At 48.0% G+C, this 21,021-nt stretch overlaps 1 protein-coding gene across 2 annotated transcripts in view; it reads left to right on the forward strand.

Moving 5' to 3' along the window:
* Positions 1-10,480, forward strand: part of CATSPERG (cation channel sperm associated auxiliary subunit gamma) — a 30,120-nt gene extending 19,640 nt beyond the window's left edge. Inside the window, exons 15-29 of one of the 2 annotated variants that reach the window (XM_069550360.1) lie at positions 826-984; positions 1,076-1,188; positions 1,913-2,126; positions 2,448-2,510; positions 2,615-2,801; positions 2,891-3,009; positions 3,152-3,232; positions 3,326-3,382; positions 7,322-7,478; positions 7,636-7,699; positions 7,834-7,929; positions 8,122-8,211; positions 9,587-9,679; positions 9,773-9,872; positions 9,970-10,480. In XM_069550360.1, the coding sequence (XP_069406461.1) occupies positions 826-984; positions 1,076-1,188; positions 1,913-2,126; positions 2,448-2,510; positions 2,615-2,801; positions 2,891-3,009; positions 3,152-3,232; positions 3,326-3,382; positions 7,322-7,478; positions 7,636-7,699; positions 7,834-7,929; positions 8,122-8,211; positions 9,587-9,679; positions 9,773-9,872; positions 9,970-10,224 (1,848 nt within the window). In that variant the 3' untranslated portion in view covers positions 10,225-10,480. The remainder of the gene's footprint in view (positions 1-825; positions 985-1,075; positions 1,189-1,912; positions 2,127-2,447; positions 2,511-2,614; positions 2,802-2,890; positions 3,010-3,151; positions 3,233-3,325; positions 3,383-7,321; positions 7,479-7,635; positions 7,700-7,833; positions 7,930-8,121; positions 8,212-9,586; positions 9,680-9,772; positions 9,873-9,969) is intronic. The other variant, XM_069550361.1, reaches the window with a different exon arrangement.
* The last annotated feature ends 10,541 nt before the right edge of the window (positions 10,481-21,021 follow it).

The following is a 21,021-nucleotide window of genomic DNA, read 5'->3' on the forward strand; positions in this document are numbered from 1 at the left end:
GGTCCCAGTCCAGTTGGGAGGATGGATTCATTACCAGACAGTGACAGTTCAGAGCAACCAAGGCTGCAGTGAGGAAAACAGCACCCATGGAAGTTCAGACCCTGTCTGGGGGTGTATGCGTCAGGAGGGCTTCATGGAGAAGGCCACATGGAGGGAGGATGTGCTGGAGGCTGGAGAGGATCCTCCAAGCTGAAGCTAAGGAGGAGGTTGGGTTTACAGCCAAATGAGTTAGGGGATGAGAGGGTGGGCATCAGTGCAGAGGTGGGAAACTGAGGCCAAGGGGATGCTGAGACCCTGAATGGGGCAAAGAGCGAGAAGGGAGACGTCCCTGGCCATCCAGTGGTTAGGACGTCACCTTCCTTGGCAGCAGGTGTGGGTTCGATCCCTGGTCGGGCAGCTGAGATTGCACATGTCTCAGGGCCAAAAAACCAAAACAGAAAACAGAAGCAGTATTGTAACAAATTCAATAACAACTTTAAAAACGGTCCACCTTAAAAAAGAATCTTAAAAAGGGTGAGAAGGGAAAAAGAGGGCTTAGCCCTCAGATCCCCAGCCTTCAGGCAGTGTGTATATTAGGAATGGTTACATTGCAAGTAATAAAAACTCAAGCAGACTGAAACAGTGAAGAAGTGTATCATGGGGAGTGAGGGCTGGAAGCAGAGGTGGTGGGGTCTGAGAAGCAGAAGGATGGCTCACCTGGTCCCAGCCGGAGGTGAGCACCCAAGACTCACCCCTCAGGGAGTGGGGTCCTCACCCCTCAGAGGGAGGGGTGGGGGTCACAGCGCCCACGGGCCTCATGCACACCCTTGGCTGCCACGCCCCCAGATCTGGTATGTCCTGGAGGGCAGCTACCATGTGTACCAGCTGTTCCCGTCCAAGGCCTGGGACGTGTACATCAACCTCCAGGTTCTTCAGCAGTCCTCTCTCTACGCCCCCAATGAGACCATGGTCACCCTCTTCTATGAAGACAACAAACTGTACCAGGTGCCAAGGTGGGGGGACAGCGTGGGCGAGACATGGGGGAGCTGCAGGGTGGCTGACACCAGCTCACGTGGCCCGTACCTTCCCACTGCAGCTGGTGTACCTGATAGACAACCAGCAGGGCAGGCTCGTCAAGAGGCTCATGCCCGTGGAGCAGCTACTGATATACCAGCAGATCAGTGATGAATATGTCTTGGAAAGGCAAGGGTGAGAAGATACTGAACCACAGAGACAGTCAGAGAGCCTTAGGCACTGCCATCTGAAGCTCCCATTCTGGGGTGTGGGGGGTGGAGACCAAGCCATCCCCAGTGACAGCCTTTGGGCTCAAAGGAGGAGGGGTCTAACCAGCCTAGGGGCAAGGTGCATCAGGGAGGGCTTCAACGGGAAGAAGTGCATGAAGGGTGAGAACTGATGAGGTGGTAGATGGACAAGGGTGTTCCAAACAGGGGGAACCCCTTGTGCCAAGTGGAAAGGGGATTGGGTGATCAACAACTGAGAAGGAGTGTAGTATGGACAGAATGCCCTGCCAATGAAGTGCCCTGGAGACCAGGCGGAAAAGGTGACCCTGGTGGTCACAGGGAGGAACTTGAACTTCATGGTCAGATTTTACACCCTTCTGCTCGCCTGCAGAGGAGCCCAGGGAGGCAGCTGGGAGTGGTGGAGGAGTGAGGTGGAAGAACCCTAGAAGGCTGGGTGCCGTGGAGGGGTCGGGGAGAGTCTAGGATGCGGTCCAGGACTCTGTTCTGAGGGGTTGAGGGACAAGCAGATGAATACGTCCAGGGGCCGAACCTGAGGAGGAAGGTCAGGGATTGCGTAGGTCAGGATCAGCCTTGCGTAGTCAGCCGTGCAGGAGTGGGAAGCAGCCCCGCGGAGGTTCCTGGTGCGCGGATCCCGGGAAAGGCAGCTTCCGTCCTCCACTGTCGCCGCTCAGGAGCCACCCGACGCTGTCCTTCTCCAACTTCTGCCCCTTCACGGTGATGCGCCTGCGGGAGCTGCCCAACCCGAAAATCTACACGCGCCAGGAGCGCTACCGCGCGCAGCCGCCGCGTGTCTCGGAGCCCTGGGGCTTCCACAGCGAGAACTCGCTGGCTGTCTATCAGGGCCTCGTCTACTACCTGCTCTGGCTGCACTCGAAGTACGACAAGGTGGGCGCCGTCCGGGGCGGGTCCTACCTGAGGTGGTATCGCAGGGGCTTCTACGCCGGAGAACTGCGGCGGAGGGCGGAGCAGAGCAGAGCCGCCTCGGTGCTTCCGAGGCTGAAGGGGGCCCGAGGAGGGGATCTAGCTCGGCTCAGAAGAGATGGCTTTGGGCTGGGGGCGAGGGTAGGCGGTCGGGCCGAAAGCCGGGGTTGGGTGTGTATCTTTCAGTTTGGGTCAGGGGCAGGGACTGAGGCTGGGGACACTGCCTGTCTGGGCACGCCCCTTGACATACCCACCCCCTCCCCTCGGTGCCTGCAATTCCTGCAGCCATACGCGGACCCAGCGCACGACCCCACCTGGCGCTGGTGGAAGAACAAGAAGCAGGACCAGGTGCGTGGAGAGGATGGCGAGTCGGGGGACGGGGCCGAGCCCGGATCTCCCCCTCACCGTTCCCCTGTCCAGGCACTGACTTTGCCCCGCACTCCGTCGCCTAGGATTACCACTTCTACCTGGCCAGCAACCGGCGGAGCGCGGGCAGTGTGCACGTTGACATGACCAGCTACGAAAAGATCTACGACCTCAAGGCCGAGAACGAGCTGCCCGAGCGCATCTTCCTGGACAAGGGTACCAGCTACAGCTTCTCAGTCTTCCTGACCGCCCGGAAGCCAGAAGTCCTGCACGGTCGGTGGGCGGGGCCTGGGTGGTGCCTGGGGGCGGGGCTTCGACTGGGTCACGCCCGCAGCCTTAACCCCGCCCTCTGCTCCTAGCAGGCCCCTCCTTCCGGGTGCTGAGCCCGGTGGATCTGGCTGTGGTGCTGGCGGACCCCCACTGCATTGAGGCAATAGTAAAGGAGAAGGTCCTTGTTAATCTCAACTCCGTGCTTTTCTGGGTGAGACTAGGTGGAGAAGAGGCGCTGAGGTGATGGCGGAGCTACTGGGGCAGTATACCTGTTAGAAGCCCGCGGTTATTTGAACGGAGCCTGGGTCCTCCCGCTGGCCTCCTGACCCCTTCATTTCTGCCCCCACCCCCAGGTTAAGCTCAGTGATAAAAGGTCTTGCTTTGACCAGGGAATTAGTGGACATCACCTCATGAAGACCTCCATGCTCATCAAGGTGTGTGGTCCAAGCCTGGAGGCTTGTAGGGATGCAGATGAGGGGAAGGACTAAGCCATGGGGTCCCGTCTCATCTCCTGCTCCTACTCGCAGGTGTTGGGCTCGTCTGGGCACTGCTTCCAGAACACGAACCAGGGGCCCCATATGCAAGTATTGGACTTGGGGTCCTGGGCCCTGTGCTGGGAGGGAAGGGTGTGGGTCAGTCTCAGCAGGGTGGGATCTGAGGGCTCTAGCTGGGAATCCCATGAATGCCTTCCTAATTTTTTCTTTCTCATACATTTTTATCATTTACCCCACCCAGCCGCCCCCTCCCTCCTTTAATCCATTCATGTTTTCAGGAAGGGCTGCATTGCATAGATCGTACACAAATTTGTGTGTTCCTTCTGATACTGTTCTTCTAGGGGAAGTTAAGTATCTGTGACGCAGGGCTTGTTTTTCCAACTGGTCCAAAGGTGGCATGTGAACAAGCTTGGCTCTCCCTTCACGCCTTGCTCTTCTCTTGCTCGCTCACACGTGCTTTGTTGAAGCCTTTGGGTCCTTGGTTCTTCACCTGCTATGGAGGCAGGCAGTGAGGCTCTGAGAGATGCAGACGTCTGCTCCGAGTAATCCCCGGAGCTAACAAGTGGTAGAGGAGACCTTGTTCTCATCCACTTCCCTGCCCACTCTCCAGGAGACAGACCCTGGTATTTCTCTTTCCTGGGTTAGTATGCGTGCATGCTAAGTCGCTTCAGTCATGTCCGATCCTTTGCGACCCCATGGACTGTAGCCTGCCAGGCTCCTCTGTTCATGAGATTCTTCAGGCAAGAATACTGGAGTGGGTTGCCATGCCCTCCTCCAGGGGATCTTCCCAGCCAGGCCTTATCTCTTATGTCACCTGCATTGGCAGGTGGGTTCTTTACCACTAGTGCCACCTGGGAAGCCTGAGTTGCTATGACCCAGGGCAATTTAAAAAAGGGACTTGTAACAGCTCCCAACTCCTTGGATTACATGGGATATTCAGGGTCAAATGCAAGGAAGAGTGACCACAGCCCAATAACTGTTTCCTGCTAAACTTAGTAGTGCACACTATTTCCCTCTTCATCACAACCCCAGAAAGTCCGTTAATATCTCTATTTGGGCCCAGCAGATCCCTTCCAGGAATCTGATCCACAGCACACAGTTACTGCAAAAGACTTGGAGACATTCTAAGTGTTCATTACTAGGGGAGTGGTTAAATAAAAGGTGGTACATCCATTCAGTGGAAAACTATGCAGCAATTTTAAAAGAACAGAGTGTGTGTTTGGGGGGGGGGTGTGCGGTGAGTGAATTCCCTAGTGGTCCAGTGGTTAGGAGTCAGTTTTCACTCTTGTGGCCCAGGTTCAATCCCTGGTTGGGGAACTAAGATCCCACAAGCCTTGTGGTGTGGCAAAAAAAAAGAAAAGAAAAAAACAAGAGCAAGGCGGCAGAGATCTCCACATACTGCAACAGTGTATACTTGATATTGATAACATATATTCATGTTTGCTTTTATTTTCATGAAGAGACTATGAGGAAAAGGGCAAGAAAGTATTCATAATGGTTCCCTACTGGTTGAATGAGCCCTTCCCTGGTGGCTCAGAAGGTAAAGAGTCTGCCTGCAGTGCGTGAGACCTGGGTTTGATCCCTGGGTTAGGAAGATCGCCTGAAGAAGGAAATGGCAACCCACTCCAGTATTCTTGCCTGGAAAATCCCATGGACAGAGGAGCCTAGTGGGCTACAGTCCATAGGGTCACAAAGAGTTGGATATGACTGAGTAACTTCACCTTCTTTCTTTCTTTACTGGTTGAATAGGGAAGAGTCAGGACAGTTGGAAGATAGGAATGGAAGTGAAATTTTCACTGTGTATATATGTGTGTGTCTGTGTGTGTATCCCAATATACATCCACTTATCTATCTATCTGACCATGATACCCGCCTAAAGATTGCTTTTAAAAAGTCAATGATTTTTTAAAAAGCGTCTACTCTTTTTTTATTGTAGCTTTTTACAAAAATGATTTTTTTAATCTTTGGTTGCACTGGGTTCTCCTTGCTATGTGCAGGCTTTCTCTAGTTGCATCAAGTGGGGGCCACTCTTCACTGTGGTGCATGGGCTTCTCACTGGGGTGGCTTCTCTTGTTGCAAGACACAGGCTCTAGGCATGTGGGCTTCAGTAGTTGCAGCACTTGGGCTCAGTAGTTGTGACTCCTGGACTCCAGAGCACAGGTTCAATAGTTGTGGCACTTGGGCTTAGTTGCTCCAAGGCTTGTGAGATCTTCCCGGATCAGGGATCAATGCATCCTGCATTGGCAGGTGGACTCTTCACCACTGAGCCACCAGGGAAGCCCCAAGATACTGTATGTTAAAAGGTGATGTGCACTAGGAGAAAAAGAAACAGGCAAGAGGCATAGGTAGGGAAGCCTTTTCCATAGGATGGCTTGGGGAAGACCCTGCTGAGGAGGAAATATTTGAGCAAAGACTTGAAGGAGGAGATGTGGGCATGCAGTTATGTATCAGGAGGCATGCCAGTGAGAGGGGACAGATAGCAGAGGCCTGGAGATGGGAGTATGTTTCCTGTCTTAGACTAAAGGAATAGCAAGGAGCAAGCATGGCTGGAGCAGGGTGTACAAGGAGGATGGTGGAGAGAGATGAGGTTGAAGAAGTATTGGGCAGGTCACATAGGAGGCATCTGAGCAGCGGGGTGACTCAGGTTTCACAGAGTCCATCTGGCTGCAAGTGTGGGACAGCCTGGAGGGGAGAGACAGGAGCAGGGAGACCACGGGGAAAACAAGATTGGGCCAGCCCAAGTAGGGCAGAAGAGTTGGGGGAAGAGAGTGGCTCTATCTTGAACTCTAGAGACAACAGGATTTCTGAATGGACTGGATGTGGAGTTGAGAGAAAGAGAGGTTTCCAGGAAGAAACCAAGGCTTTTTAGCTTGAACACGGAGGGATGGAGTGCCATGAACAGAGGTGGATTGTGGAAAGATTGAATCTGAGAAATCTTCGCAGTGATTCAGTGGCTGATAGGTGTAAAGTCTTTGGCTCAGGTGCAATCTGTGGCCAAAACCCCTCTCCACAGAAGCCAGCAAGCCCAGATTGCAGTCTCTAGATGCCCATGTCCTTCTGACAATGCGGTGAAATCCTTGGGCCCTAACCCCAGAATAGGCCAGGAACCTTTCATTCCCAAGATACTGAACTCCCATCCTGGGCCCTACTTCCCTCATGTATCCCATGCTTCCCCCAAGTCTACTGTTGAGGAAATCAGGCTCCAGCTCAGCTTTTCATTGTCTTATTTTTTGGCTATGCAGGCTTGTGGGATCTTAGTTCCCCAACCAGAAATTGAACCCAGACCCTTGGCAGTGAAATCAGAGTCCTAACCACTGGACCACCAGGGAATTCCCTCAGCTTCAGCCAATTAAAGTCCAACAAGGAGCTGGGACTTCCCTGGTGGCTCAGACTGTAAAGAATCTGCCTGCAATGCAGGAGACCTAGGTTTGATCCCTGAGTTGGGAAGATCCCCTGGAGGGGGAAATGGCAACCCACTCCAGTATTCTTGCCTGGGAAATCCCATGGACAGAAGAACCTGGCTGGCTACAGTCCATGAGGTCACAAAGAGTTTGACATGACTGAATGACTAACATACACAGAGGAGCTGGCTGCTTCATAGGTGTAGGTGTTAGTGGTTTTGTATGTCTTATTCTGAAGGCAGTTGGTAGCCACCTGACTCAGTTTGAATCCCGACTCTACCACATTCCCAGCCATGTGTGTGACTTCAGATAATTAATAAGTGACATGACTTCTCTGTGTCTCACTTTTGTCATCTCGTTAAATGGAGCTGTTAATGGTCTATATTATGCAAGATTGTTTTGAGGATTAAACCAACTTGAATATGTAAAGCTCTGCGCAGAATCCTTCCATGCCTTGTGCACAGTAAGAGCTATGCAAGCCCTTGCTGTTTCTATTGTTTTACCGGTAATAATAATAACCAGCTTGGCCCTAGTGAGGGTGAGCCTGGCAGGTAGTGATGGTGTGGGGGGGAGGAGGGGTGTCCCTCCTGCCGGACCCCCAGAACCAGGCTTTTCTCCTCCCCCTCAGAGCAACCTGATGGTGCCAGTGCTTATTGGCTGCCCTCCAGGCAAGCGCCTGGCCTTCGACATCACCTACACGGTGCAGTACAACCGCGTGCAGAACAAACACTACTTCGACTGCGTCAAAGTGGACCCGGAGATGCCCTGCTTTCTCTTCCGGGACAGTGGGTGTCCAGCGCCCTCTCCTTTGCCCTCCCCGGCCCTTCCTGCCTGCCCGCTCACTGCCCCCACCCATCCTCTGCTCTTCCTTTGGGTCCTTTCATCTCTCCTCCTTCCCCTCTCTCATTTCTCCTCCCGGCCTCCACCCCTCCGACCCCACAGTCTTCTACCCATTCTTCTTGATCCAAGATTTGGTGACGGGCGATTCTGGCAGTTTCCAGGGCAGGTAAAGTGGGGGCCAAGCCGGCGGCTGACGGGAGTGGGCTGGGGGCAAGGAACTGGGGTGGGGCGCAGAGAAAAGGGGGTGGTAGAGGTGAGGCAGGACTCCAGACAGCCCCTTCGAATCTCTGCTCCCCACAGCTACGTGCTGAAGGTGGTGGGCGGCGGGCCCACCCTTGACACCATCAAGGAATACAGCGAGGAGGAAATCTACCGCTTCAACAGCCCCCTGGACAAGTAATTCCTGTGGGACCAGGCCCATAATCGGCCCTTCTTCCCCTGCAGGCCCCCTCCAGCTGCCCAGCCACAGACCAAACCTGGGCTGCAAGCCATACCCACAGGGCCCCGCCCACAGCTTTCCCCGCCTCCTTTTGGGGCCTCGGTCCGCTGAGGCCCCGTCCCCCACTGAGGTTACCCCTGCCTGCGCAGGACTGGCAGCCTCATCTGGACCACGGAGAACACAATGACCACCAAGGACTTGTCCTTCAACATCATGTCCCACAACAGTTTAGGCATCGAGTGAGTGCCTGGGCCGACTGCAGGCCCCTTCTCCCCCATCTGCCCACATTCTGTCGGGCTTTTCCATCCATTCTGCCTCCGGGAGACTCCTAGGTTCTCAAGCTACACTGACTGTCTGTATTCCTCGAATGAGACTGACTTTGACCTTTATGCAAACTGGATCCTCTATCCACAGGACTGGTCCTTCTTAATCTTTCTTCAGGCCTTAGTTCAGATGCCACTTCCTCCAGGAGGACTTTTCTGACTGTTCTAGGTGGGACGGTTGGCTCTCTCATCCTCCTGTACCTTCCCTATTCTCACCCTGACCCTCTGAGCTGTCACTGTCTCTCGTGGAGTCTGTCTCTCTTAAAAATCCAGGTCTAGAATAGATAACATAGTATTTGTTGAATAAGACAGTGAACAAATTCATTCATTCTTGGTAGGCATTTATTGACCTTTGAATGGAGGTATCAATGAATGAATAAAAAAATGAAGTAATAAGTTAGCATATAGCAGGAATTCCCTGGTGGTCCAGTGGTTAGGACTTTATGCTTCCACTGCTGGAGGCTTGATCCCTGGTTGGGGAACTAAGATCCTGCAAGCTGTGTGGCATGGCCAGGAGAAAAAAAAAAATTAGCATATAGGGCCTCAGTAGCTGTTTTTTTTTTAAGTTCTCAAAATTTTTATTACGAACAGAACAGTGACAGAATATAAGCTTACAACTGTTGTTGTTTAGTCTATGGGGTCACACAGAGTCAGACACGACTGAAGCGACTTAGCAGCAGCAGCAGCAGGAGCAGCAGTCTATAATTTGTATCTGACTCTTTGCCACCCCGTGGACTGTAGCCTGCCAGGCTCCTCTGTCCATGAAATTTCCCAAGCATAAATAAGTATTTTTGATTTAATCAATGAAAGAAAATGATGCCATAAGCAAATAAAGGAAAGGGATGAGTGAACAAAGTAACCAACTTGCACCTAGGCAGTATTCAACCTGCATTTATTGGCTATATGAAAAAAGGAATGAAGATGTGGCTTTGTACCTAGCAGCTGCTCCAGCTCTATTTGTGCCATGAAGGAATAAAAGCAGTAAGGAATAGATGAGGAACTGGCACATCATAGGTATACAATCTATAATCTAGACGAATACATAGGAACAGAGGAATTGACAACTCCCCTAAAGAAGGGAGGAAAAGAGTGGATAAACAAACAGCCTGTCTCCTGGGAGGGGGTCAGTCAGCCTTCCCAGTTGAATGAGTGGAGGCGTGAATCAGGGAGAGAAGTAGGAGGTTGCAGCGAGTTAGTGCTCGTCCAGAACTAGTTGGGTAGAGCGGAAGATCAGGGGCTGTCACGCGCTAGGCATGATTTGTCCCACAAGTGCCTGAACTTGCTCCCCCAGGTGGCTATGTCAGGAGAACTCGCCGTGCCATGACACCATTCCCTACCACATCTTTGCCCCTGAGTTCTTCTTCAAGGTGTTGGTGAGCAATAGGTGAGGCACACACACAGCTGAGGCGGGATCGGGGGCTTCCTGGGGGAGGTGCCCACCTCCTCCCCACCCCATCCTGACCCCCATCCCCACCAGAGGCGTGGACAAGAGCACCTATTGTGACTACCAGCTCACCTTTCTGCTGCACATCCATGGGCTCCCGCTCAGTGCCAGGCGGGCCTTCCTCATCCTCCTGGTAAGTGGCTGCCCTGGAGCTGCCCTGCCTGGTGGAGGCACGTCCCTGACCCCGAACCCAGACCGCCTACCATCGCCTGTTGGCCCATTTCCTGCAGGTGTCAGCCAGCTTGTTTGTTGGCCTGGTGATTCTCTACATCGTCTGCTGCCTTCTGTCGCCCTACATGGTGAAGTTTTGCAATATCCTTCGATGGAAGATCAACAGCATCATTGGCTTAGAATCTTACTACACCTACAGTACCCCCTCCGACAGCAGGGCCTTTAGCCACTCCGGGACCGTGTCTTGGAGAAACTCCAGGTTAAACTCCAGGGTTTTCTACAAGGGAGCAGAGGAGAACAAGGCTGAAACTTAAGGACTCCTTGAAAAGGAAGTCTACCACCTAAGCCTCTGGCCTGCCCCAGCCACCACCCACCCTTGTCTCTTATGTCCTGGGTTGCCTTGGACATGTAACCTATTGCTTGGTCATCCTAGGCCTTTCTCCCTGTTTCGCTTGAATTTTCACTTCACGTTTCAGCATCAGCTATGGAATCTTGTAAGGACTCGTGTTCAGTTAGTTTGTACCACCCAGCTGCATAGGTTATTAAAATATCAAAATCCTCCTATGCCAAGCTGGTGCATAGTGACTTCTCTGTATGCCTGCTGGCTCAACCCTTCCCCAGAGTGCCCCAGACCTCCCTACAGTCCAGCAGGGTCCTCCATGACCCAGGTCCGTTGCCATGGCCTGCAGTCTGTTCTGATTGTTCAGTGCCTAGGTTTAAAGCTAATTGTGAAAGATTTTGCATGGCAGCACCTATCTACTGTCTAATTTAAGGAAGGGTCACTGGGGAGGTTTAGATTTTGGTTTTAGTTGCAAGTAGCAAAAATTTCTGTGGTCCGCATGGAAATGATAATTTATGGACTTTGTTAGGACAGGCTTCAGGTACAGCTTGATCCAGAAGCTTCAATGTCCATAGAATTCTGGCTCCATTTCTCTAGCCTTCCCTGCCCTGCCCTCATCTGAGGGTGGTCTCTGACCTCAGGCCAGTGCATCTCACAGTCTGAGGCAGCGCATCCATATGGTTTATTATCCAGAGGAAAAAAGGGGCTGGAGTCCAACATTCCCAGGCAAAAGTCCTATTGGTCACTCTGATTGGATGGGGTTGAATCATAAACTCAATACTTTGCCACTCACTCTGCCAGACGGATGAGACCTTGTTTGGCTTAAGCCCTTCAGAACCCACCCCTGGAGCTGAGGGTTGTCCATCCCATCCTAATCTCTTGCTTATGTGGGGAAGGGATGTTCTTGTAAGGAACATGTGTGTCAAGAAGGGGAAAAGGAGGACTTCCCTGGTGGTCCAGTGGTTAAGAATCCATCTGCCAATGCAGGGGACATGGGTTCCATCTCTGGTCCAGGAAGATCCCACATACCTTGGGGCAACTAAGCCCATGCACTCCAACTATTGAGCCCCCGCACTCTAGAACCTGGGAGCCACAACTTCCAAGCCGGTGCACCACAACTACCGAAGCTTGCGCGCCCTAGAGCCTGTGCTCTGCAGCAAGAGAAGCCACTGCAAAGAAAAGCCTGCATGGTGCAAAGAGAGCATATCCTCCACTTGCCACAACTAGAGAAAACCCACACCCAGCAACAAAAACCCAGCACAGCCAATAAATAAAAATTTAAAAAAAGAAGGGAAAACGGAGACCAAAAGTCAAAAAGCAAATGTGCCCATGTCGTCCACCCAGTAGGCTCCACTCTAGCCTTGGGTGGTTTAGATAGAGGTCTTGGGTGGAGTGACTGTGCAAGTCCTCTGACCAGCCCCTCCACTCCTTCACTGTAGAAGCAGAGCCCCAGGGGACACTCCCTCTGAGGGGTTGCCAGGGCAGACAGCTGGACCAGCTTGTCTGTGCTGAGGCAGCATAGCTCCAGAGCAGGCAAGGCCACTGAGGTCACATTATAGAGCTTGGGAATCATCAGAGGAGCATTCAGAGTGGAGAAACTGAAGGACGTGGTCAGATGTAGAAGGATGCTCTGGCTGCCCTGTGGAGGACAGCTCAGCTCTCAAGGCAGCAGGCCAGGGACTGGTGCAGGAGGGGACGGTGCTGGACCAAAGCCTGGTGTAGGAAGGAGGAGAGGGGGCAGGCAGGAGGGATGCTCAGGAGGTCTAGTGAACAGGCTGTGAGGCTGGCAGGCCATGGAAGGGGAGTGGGTGCTTTTAGGAAAAGGTCCAGGCTTCTACCCTGGGGACTGGGGGACAAAGAGGCTATTTCTGAGATGAAAACTGAGGAAAAGGAACAGGTTAGGGGGAGATACTGAGACCATTTTGGGTCACAGTAGGTGTGGGAGGTCCCAGAGACTCCTAAAGGAGTCTATTCAGGAGGCTGTGGGAACCTCAGGTCTGGGGTTCAGCAGGGAGGTCAGTGATGGCCAGGCAATATGCACACAAATCAACGGTACAGATTTATCAACAAAATTCATCGCACTAATGCAAATTAAGGAGAATGACGAGACGACATCCCATTTTGACCTAAGTCCATTTGAGCTGCTGTAACGGAAGACCATAGACTAGGTGGCTTACAAATAACGGAAATTTATTTCTCATACTGCTGGAGGCTGGGAAGTCCCAGATCAAGGCGCCGGCAGATGTGCTGTCTGGTGAGAACCTGCTTCCTGGTTCATGGGTGACCATCTTTGTACTGTGTCCTCATGTGGCAGCCACCAGGGCTTCCCTGGTGCTCAGCAGTAAAGAACACGCCTGCCAATGCAGGAGATGCGGGTTCAGTCGCTGGGTGGGGAAGATTCCCTAGAGAAGGAAATGGCAACCCACTCCAGTATTCTTGTTTGCAGAATCCCCATGGATAGAGGAGCCTGGAGGGCTAGAGTCCATGAGGTTGCAAAGAGTCAGACACGCCTGAGCGACTAAACAACTGACAACGCATGGTAGAAAGGATGAGGAAGGTCATTGGGGCCTCTTTTATATGGGCACTGATCTCAATTACGAGGGTCCTGCCCTCACAACCTAATCCCCTCCTGATACAGTTACGTTGGGGGTTAGGTTTCAACATAGGAATTTGTGTGGGACTCAAACTTTCAGTCTACAGCAGATCCCTTTTCTTAGATTAGCAAGTAATCTTCACGATGTTCTATTAGGAAAATTCTATCATTATCCCCATTTCATAGATGAAGAAACAGAGGCTCAGGTGTGCCACCTGTATGATTACATGAATAGGTATTTGCAAAACCTTTTTTCGAAAATTCAACATCCATTTCTTGTATTAACCCTAAATCAGATAGAAATAGAAGGAAGCTGAGCAAGGTTATCAAATTACCTGATTGCTAAAGACAGATGGCATATGGCAGACGGCAATTATATGCCAAAGCCATTTTCAATAAAATTTTATAGGTAGAGTCCACATACATGAAAAACAGCTAATAAACATGTTCAGTTAAGTTGAAGTACACAAAATCGACCCCAAAATCGGTTGCATTTCTATACACAAGCAATGAATAATCAGAAAAAGATTTTTAAAAAACAATCCTACTTACAACAAAAAGAATAAAATATTTAAGAATAAATTTATACAATGAGGAAAAAGACTTGTGTACTGAAAAGTACACAATATTGCTGAAAGGAATTAAAGACTTAAATAAATGGAGAGACATCCCATGTTCATGAATCAACATTGTTGGCAATACCATCTGTATTAGTTTGCTAGGGCTGCCATAACAAAACACCTTTTAAGATCTTTTATGATTGGTTTCTGAGGCCTCTCTTGGCTTGCTGATGACTGCCCTCTGGTAGTGTCCTCACAGTCTTTCCTCTGTGTGGTCATGTCACTGGTATCTCTTCGTGTGTCCAAATGTACTCCTCTTATAAAGACACCTTTCAGATTGGATTAGGGTCCACTGGGCCTTGTTTTAAAATAATCACCTTTTAAAAGACGGATTTCAGGTCTTAGTTGCAGCATGGGGACTCTCTAGTCGTGGCACCCAGGCTTAGTTGCCACCCAGCATGTGAAATCTTAGTTCCCTATGTGTTGGTCGTTCAGTCGTGTCCAACTCTTTGCAACCGCATGGACTGTAGCCCACCAGGTTCTTCTGTCCATGGAATTTCCCAGTCAAGAATACTGGAGTGTGTTTCTATTTCTTCCTCCAGGGGATATTCCTGACCCAGGGATCAAACCTGGGTTTACCCACGTTGCAGGTAGATTCTTCACCATCCGAGCCACCAGGAAAGCCCCTGACCAGGGATCAAACCCATGTCCCCATGCATTACAAGGCAGATTCTTAACCACTGGACCACCAAGGGAGTACTGAAAATAATCCCCTTTTTAAAGGTCCTACCTAAAGAGCATATTAAAAAGCAGAGATGTTACTTTGCCAACAAAGGTCCGTCTAGTCAAGGCTATGGTTTTTCCAGTGGTCATGTATGGATGTGAGAGTTGGACTGTGAAGAAAGCTGAGCACCGAAGAATTGATGCTTTTGAACTGTGGTGTTGGAGAAGACTCTTGAGAGTCCCTTGAATTGCAAGGAGATCCAACCAGTTCATCCTAAAGGAGATCAACCCTGGGATTGCTTTGGAGGGAATGATGCTAAAGCTGAAACTCCAGTACTTTGGCCACCTCATGCGAAGAGTTGACTCATTGGAAAAGACTCTGAAGCTGGGAGGGATTGGGGGCAGGAGGAGAAGGGGACGACAGAGGATGAGATGGCTGGATGGCATCACCGACTCGATGGACATGAGTCTGAATGAACTCCAGGAGATGGTGATAGACAGGGAGGCCTGGTGTGCTGCAATTCATGGGGTCACAGAGTCGGACATGACTGAGCGACTGAACTGAACTGATCTCCAAATACAGCCCTGTTCTGAGGTCCTGGGGGTTAAGGCTTCAGCATATACATTTTAGGGGAATACTATTTAGTCCATAACATGACCCATAGTGCTATACAGATTCAGTGCAATCTCTAGCAAAATCCCAATGGCAATTTTGAACATCTTGAAACTCATATGGAATTGCAAGGGACTCCAAATAGCCAACACTACCTTGAAACAGAAGAACAAAGTTGGAGGACTCATACTTTCTGTTTCAAAATTGCAAAGCTACAGTAATCAAAACAGTGTCTGACTGGCATAAAGACAGACATACAGACCAGTATAATGGAACACAGAGCTCAAAATAAACCCTCACATATAGTCAATTGATATTTGACCAGGTGCCAAGACCCATCCAAGAAGAAAGGACACTCTTAACAACAAATGGTACTGGGAAAACTGGATGTCCACATGCAAAGGGAAAAAGTAGGCCCTTCTCTTATGCCAGGTACAAAAATTAACCAAAATCAAACCATATTTCTAAATTTAAGGGACTTCCCTGGTGGTCCGGTGGTTAGGACTCCCTACTCCGAATGAAGGGAGCCTAGGTTTGATCCCTGGTCAGGGAACTAGATCCCACATGATGCAGCTAAGACCCGGTAGAGCCAAATAGATCAATAATTAAAAAAAAAAAAGATGAAAAAACGATGATTTTAAAACAGAAGATTTCTAAATTTAAGAATTAAAACTACCAGGAATTCCCTGGTGATCCAGTGGTTAAGACTCAGCACTTTTACTGCCGTCAGCCTGGGTTCAATCCTTGATCAAGAAACCAAGATCCCACAAGGAATGCAGGATGGAAAAAAAAGTTAAAGCTATTAAAAAAAATAGGGGGAAATCTTTGATATGTCAATGGTTTCTTAAGTATGATGCCAAAAGTACAGGCAACATAAATTGAACCTCATCAAAATTTAAAACTTTTGTGAATCAAAGGATACGATCAAGACCAAAAAACCCAACCCATAGAATAGGAGAAAATATTTGTAAATCATGTATCTGATCAAGACTACAGTATAGAAAATGAAAAACTTCTGTAACCATAAGCAATTCAATTAAAAATGGCCAAAGACTCGAATAGAGATTTTTCCAAAAAAGATATGTAAAATAACCAATAAACACATGAAAAGATCATTAATTTTTTTTTAATGAAAAGATCATTAAAAGCGCATTCAACATCATTAATGATCAGGGAAAGTAAAGTCAAAACCACAGTGAGATATCCCTTCACACCTATTCAGTTCAGTCACTCAGTCGTGTCCGACTCTTTGCGACCCCATGAATTGCAGCACGCCAGGCCTCCCTGTGCATCACCAGCTCCCAGACTTCACTCAGACTCACGTCCATCGAGTCGGTGATGCCATCCAGCCATCTCATCCTCTGTCATCCCCTTCTCCTCCTGCCCCCAATCCCTCCCAGCATCTGAGTCTTTTCCAATGAGTCAACTCTTCTCATGAGGTGGCCCAAGTACTGGAGTTTCAGCCCCAGCATCATTCCTTCCAAAGAAAACTCAGGGCTGATCTCCTTCAGAATGGACTGGTTGGATCTCCTTGCAGTCCAAGGGACTCTCAGGAGTCTTCTCCAACACCACAGTTCAAAAGCATCAATTCTTTGGCGCTCAGCTTTCTTCACAGTCCAACTCTTACATACATACATGACCACTGGAAAAACCATAGCCTTGACTAGACGGACCTTAGTCGGCAAAGTAATATCTCTGCTTTTGAATATGCTATCTAGGTTGGTCATAACTTTCCTTCTAAGGAGTAAGCGTCTTTTAATTTCATGGCTGCAGTCACCATCTGCAGTGATTTTGGAGCCCCCCAAAATAAAGTCTGCCACTGTTTCCACTGTTTTCCCATCTATTTCCCGTGAAGTGACGGGACCAGATGCCATGATCTTCGTTTTCTGAATGCTGAGCTTTAACCCAACTCTTTCACTCTCCTCTTTCACTTTCATCAAGAGGCTCTTTAGTTCCTTTTCACTTTCTGCCACAAGGTTGGTGTCATCTGCATATCTGAGGTTATTGATATTTCTCCCGGCAATCTTGATTCCAGCTTGTGCTTCTTCCAGCCCAGGGTTTCTCATGATGTACTCTGCATATAACTTAAATAAGCAGGGTGGCAATATACAGCCTTGACGTACTCCTTTTCCTATTTGGAACCAGTCTGTTGTTCCATGTCCAGTTCTGTTGCTTCCTGACCTGCATACAGGTTTCTCAAGAGACAGGTCAGGTGGTCTGGTGTTCCCATCTCTTTCAGAATTTTCCATATTATTAGTGATGGTTATAATAATTTAAAAATGACAACAGATACAGCTATTGGCAAGGATATGGAGAAACTGGAACCCTCGTATGTTGCTGGTGGAAATGTAAATTGCTTAGATGCTGTGGAAGAGTTTGGTGGTTCCTCAAAATGATTACCCTAGACTTACTGAGTCATTCAGCAGATCCATTTCTGGATATACAACCCAAAAGTATTGAAAATATGTTCTCAAACAAGTACACGTATATACATGTTCATATCAGCACTATTCACAAAGTCAAAAGGTGAAAACAGCCCAAATGTTCATCAACGGATGAATTGGTAAAGCAAATGTATATCCACACACTGGAGCATTATTCAGCCATAAAAAGGAATGAAGTATTGATATATTCTGCAACATCTATTAAGGTCAAAACCATAATGGTTTTTGTGAAAGAAGCCAGACATCTAAGGTCATGTATTTTAAGATACCGTTTATATGAAATACCTAGAATAGGCAAATACACAGAGACAGAATGCAGACTGATCATTACCCGGGGTGAGGAAAAAGTAGGGAATGGACAACAACAGCTTAAGGGGAATGGAGTTTCTTTCTGTGATGATGAAAATGTTTTGGAGGTAGGTAGAGGTGGTTTTTTTTTTTTTTTCAGAGGTGGTATTTGCACAACATTGTGGATGTAATTAAGTGACACTGAATTGTTCACTTTAAGATGATTAATTTATGTCAGTTTCACCTCAACATGAAATATATACATATATATATATAATGTATACAAAAAACAGTATGATATTTATCAAGAATAAATATTTTAAAAGCAGTATGGGGCTTCCCTGGTGGTCTCATGGTTAAGAATCCACCTGCCAAAGCAGTGGATCCAGAAACATCCCACATGCCACAGAGCAGCTAAGCCCATGTACCACAGCTACTGAGCCAGCACCCTAGAGCTCTCGAGTCACAACTACGGAGGCCACGAGATGCAACTACTGAAGCCCGAGCGTCCTGGATCCTGCGCTCGGCAACAACAGAAGCCATTGCAATGAGAAGCCTGTGCATGTCCACAAAGAGTAGCCCCTGCTTGCCACAACTACAGAAAACCCGCACCGAGCAATGAATAAAAAAAAAAACAACAACAAGACAATATGGTATTTATGAAGAATAACTATAGACCAATAGAATATAACGAATGACTTAACAGGTCTGATTACTGAAGAGATTTAATATAAGATATAAATGCTTTTCATATTGGTGAGAAAGTGATAGCTTATCCAATAAATGGTTCTGAAAAAAATTGCCTGTGAGGATATCAAATTTAGATTTCACAACATATGCAAAAATTAATTCAAGTGTTAAAAAAAATTACATGTGGAAAACACAAATACTTTGCCAAGAAGTTTTGGAGAATATTTGTTTTACTCTGACATGGCAAGAACTTCTTGAGCAAAATAGAAAATATGGAATTCACAAAGGGGAAAAACAAGTCATGAAGGGAAAGTTTCATAAATTTGACTATGTAAAAATGAAAACTCTGCATGGCAAAAGATGGTAAATAAATTATATATATATTCAGAAAATAAACAATAGGCCAAAGGAAATAGTTGCAACATATATGATAAAATGTTTTATCTCCAACAAGCAGAAGGGACTATAAATTTTTAGAAAAATGTAATAATCCTGAAGAAAATTTTAGAGAAGAGGAAATTAAAGTGTTTAATAAATGAAGGAAAGGGTCTCAACCTTATTAGTACACAAATCCAAACTATAGCAACAACATCAGCAATAAAAAAAAACAAACCAGTGCTTGTCCTGTAACAGACCGGTAAAAGGAAAAAAAATAAGTTCTAAAGCCTAGTAGCCGTGATACCATCAGCACTTTCATTGCTAGTGGAACTGTGAACTGCTACAACTTTGAAAAGCAATCTTATGATGTCTATTAAAATGAAAAATACACCTATCTCAACTCAGTAATCTTAATTCCTAGGATCTGTCCCTTAGCACTGAAACAAATGTATTCAAGCAAATGCATGTAAGAATCTTTAAAAAAACAAAAACCTGTCCACCCATTTTATTGAGAAATGATTCACATACATCCCTGTACGTTTAAGGCATATAGCACGATGGTTTGATATGCATATAATGTGAAATGATGACCACAATAGGTCCAGCTAACACCCATCTTCCCATATAGACATGAGGTAGGAGACAGTGGGCCTCTCGGCTGAACACCAGGAATTTGTCAAGTGGACAAAAATTCAAGCTTTGTTCTCACCCAGACTCTCCAAGGACAAAGCTAGTGGCAAAAGCTGAGCTTTACTAAAGCAAAGAGACAAAGTGCCCACTCCTGAGGTCAAAAAAGACTTCCCTGTCCACACATACGCAGGAAGACTTCTTGGGGGTCCAAAAGGAAAGGGGCTCCATCCCATAACAAGTAAGGAAACGCACCCACAGGCCTCTGTGGTGGGATCCATCTTAGAAAAAAGTTGCAGAGGCATCTTGGACTGCAGCATGCCAGGCTTCCTGTCCTTCATGATCTCCCTGAGTTTGCTCAAACTCATGTCCACTGTGTCAGTGATGCCACCCAACCATCTCATCCTCTGTCACCCCCTTCTCCTCCTGTCTTCAATCTTTCCCAGCATCAGGGTCTTTTCCGATGATTCAGCTCTTCGCATCAGGTGGTCAAAGTATTGGAGCTTCAGCTTCAGCATCAGTTCTTCCAATGAATATTCAGGGTTGATTTCCTTTAGGACTGACTGGTTTGATCTTGCAGTCTAAGGGATTCTCCAGAGTCTTCTCCCACACCACAATTCAAAACCATCAATTCTTCAAGGCTCAACCATTTTTATGGTACAACTCTCACATCAGTGCATGACTACTGGAAAAACCATAGCTTTGACTACACAGATCTTTGTCGGCAACATGATGTCTCTGCTTTTTAATACACTGCCTAGGTTTGTCACAGCTTTTCTTCCAAGGAGCAAGCGTCTTTTAATTTTATGGCTGCAGTTATCGTTTTTTGTACAGTGATTTTGGAGCCCAAGAAAATAAAATCTGTTAGTGTTTCCACTTTTCCCCCTTCTATTTGCCATGAAGTGATGGGATTGGATGTCATGATCTTAGACATCATGGACTGAATCCCACCAGGCTTCTCTGTCCATGGAGTTCTCCAGGCAAGAATACTAGAGTGGGTTGCCATGCCCTCCTCCAGGGGATCTTTCCCACCCAGGGATGGAAACCACACACTTTATATCTCCTGGCTGGCGAGTTCTTTACTACTAGTGCCACCTAGATTTTTTTTTACTGCACTCCTCACTCTGGATGTCCAAACTCCTCTTTGGGTATGCATTTTTGCTTTGCTTCTGTCTTAAACAACCTGTTTCTCTGTGCTCACCTATACATGTTTCCAGGAGGCAAAAATTTTAAAAACAAGTGCAAAGTCTCAGTATTGTTTTTACAGTTTTTGCCTCCTGGAAACATTCTTACTTTCAAGTGGGAGAAAAAGCCAGGGCCACTTTGCTTCTACCTTCTAGACCCCAGGTGGCCTAAGGGATAGGACTATGTTCAGTTTAGTTCAGTTCAGTTCAGTCTCTCAGTCCTGTCTGACTCTTTGCAACCCCATGAATTGCAGCACGCCAGGCCTCCCTGTCCATCACCAACTCCCGGAGTTCACGCAAACTCACGTCCATCGAGTTGGTGATGCCATCCAGCCATCTCATCCTCTGTCATCCCCTTCTCCTCCTGCCCCCAACCCCTCCCAGCATCAGAGTCTTTTCCAATGAGTCAACTCTTTGACCAGGTTACCCAGGTCTAATCCCCTGTCAGAGAACTAAGATTTTTCTTCAGGACTGCTCATTGCTCTCTCTCTGAGATTAGATATAGTAAAAAGAAAGAAAAAAGGCAAAACATTTCTCTGTGTGATGAGAACTTGTAAGATGTAGTCTCTTACCAACTTTACTATATATCATAAAGCAGTATTAGCTGCAGTCATATGCTGTACATTACATCCCAGTTATATATAACTAGAAATTTGTACCTTTTGACCACC

This window comes from Ovis canadensis, chromosome 14, assembly GCF_042477335.2.
Source record: "Ovis canadensis isolate MfBH-ARS-UI-01 breed Bighorn chromosome 14, ARS-UI_OviCan_v2, whole genome shotgun sequence".
Lineage (NCBI taxonomy): Eukaryota > Metazoa > Chordata > Mammalia > Artiodactyla > Bovidae > Ovis > Ovis canadensis.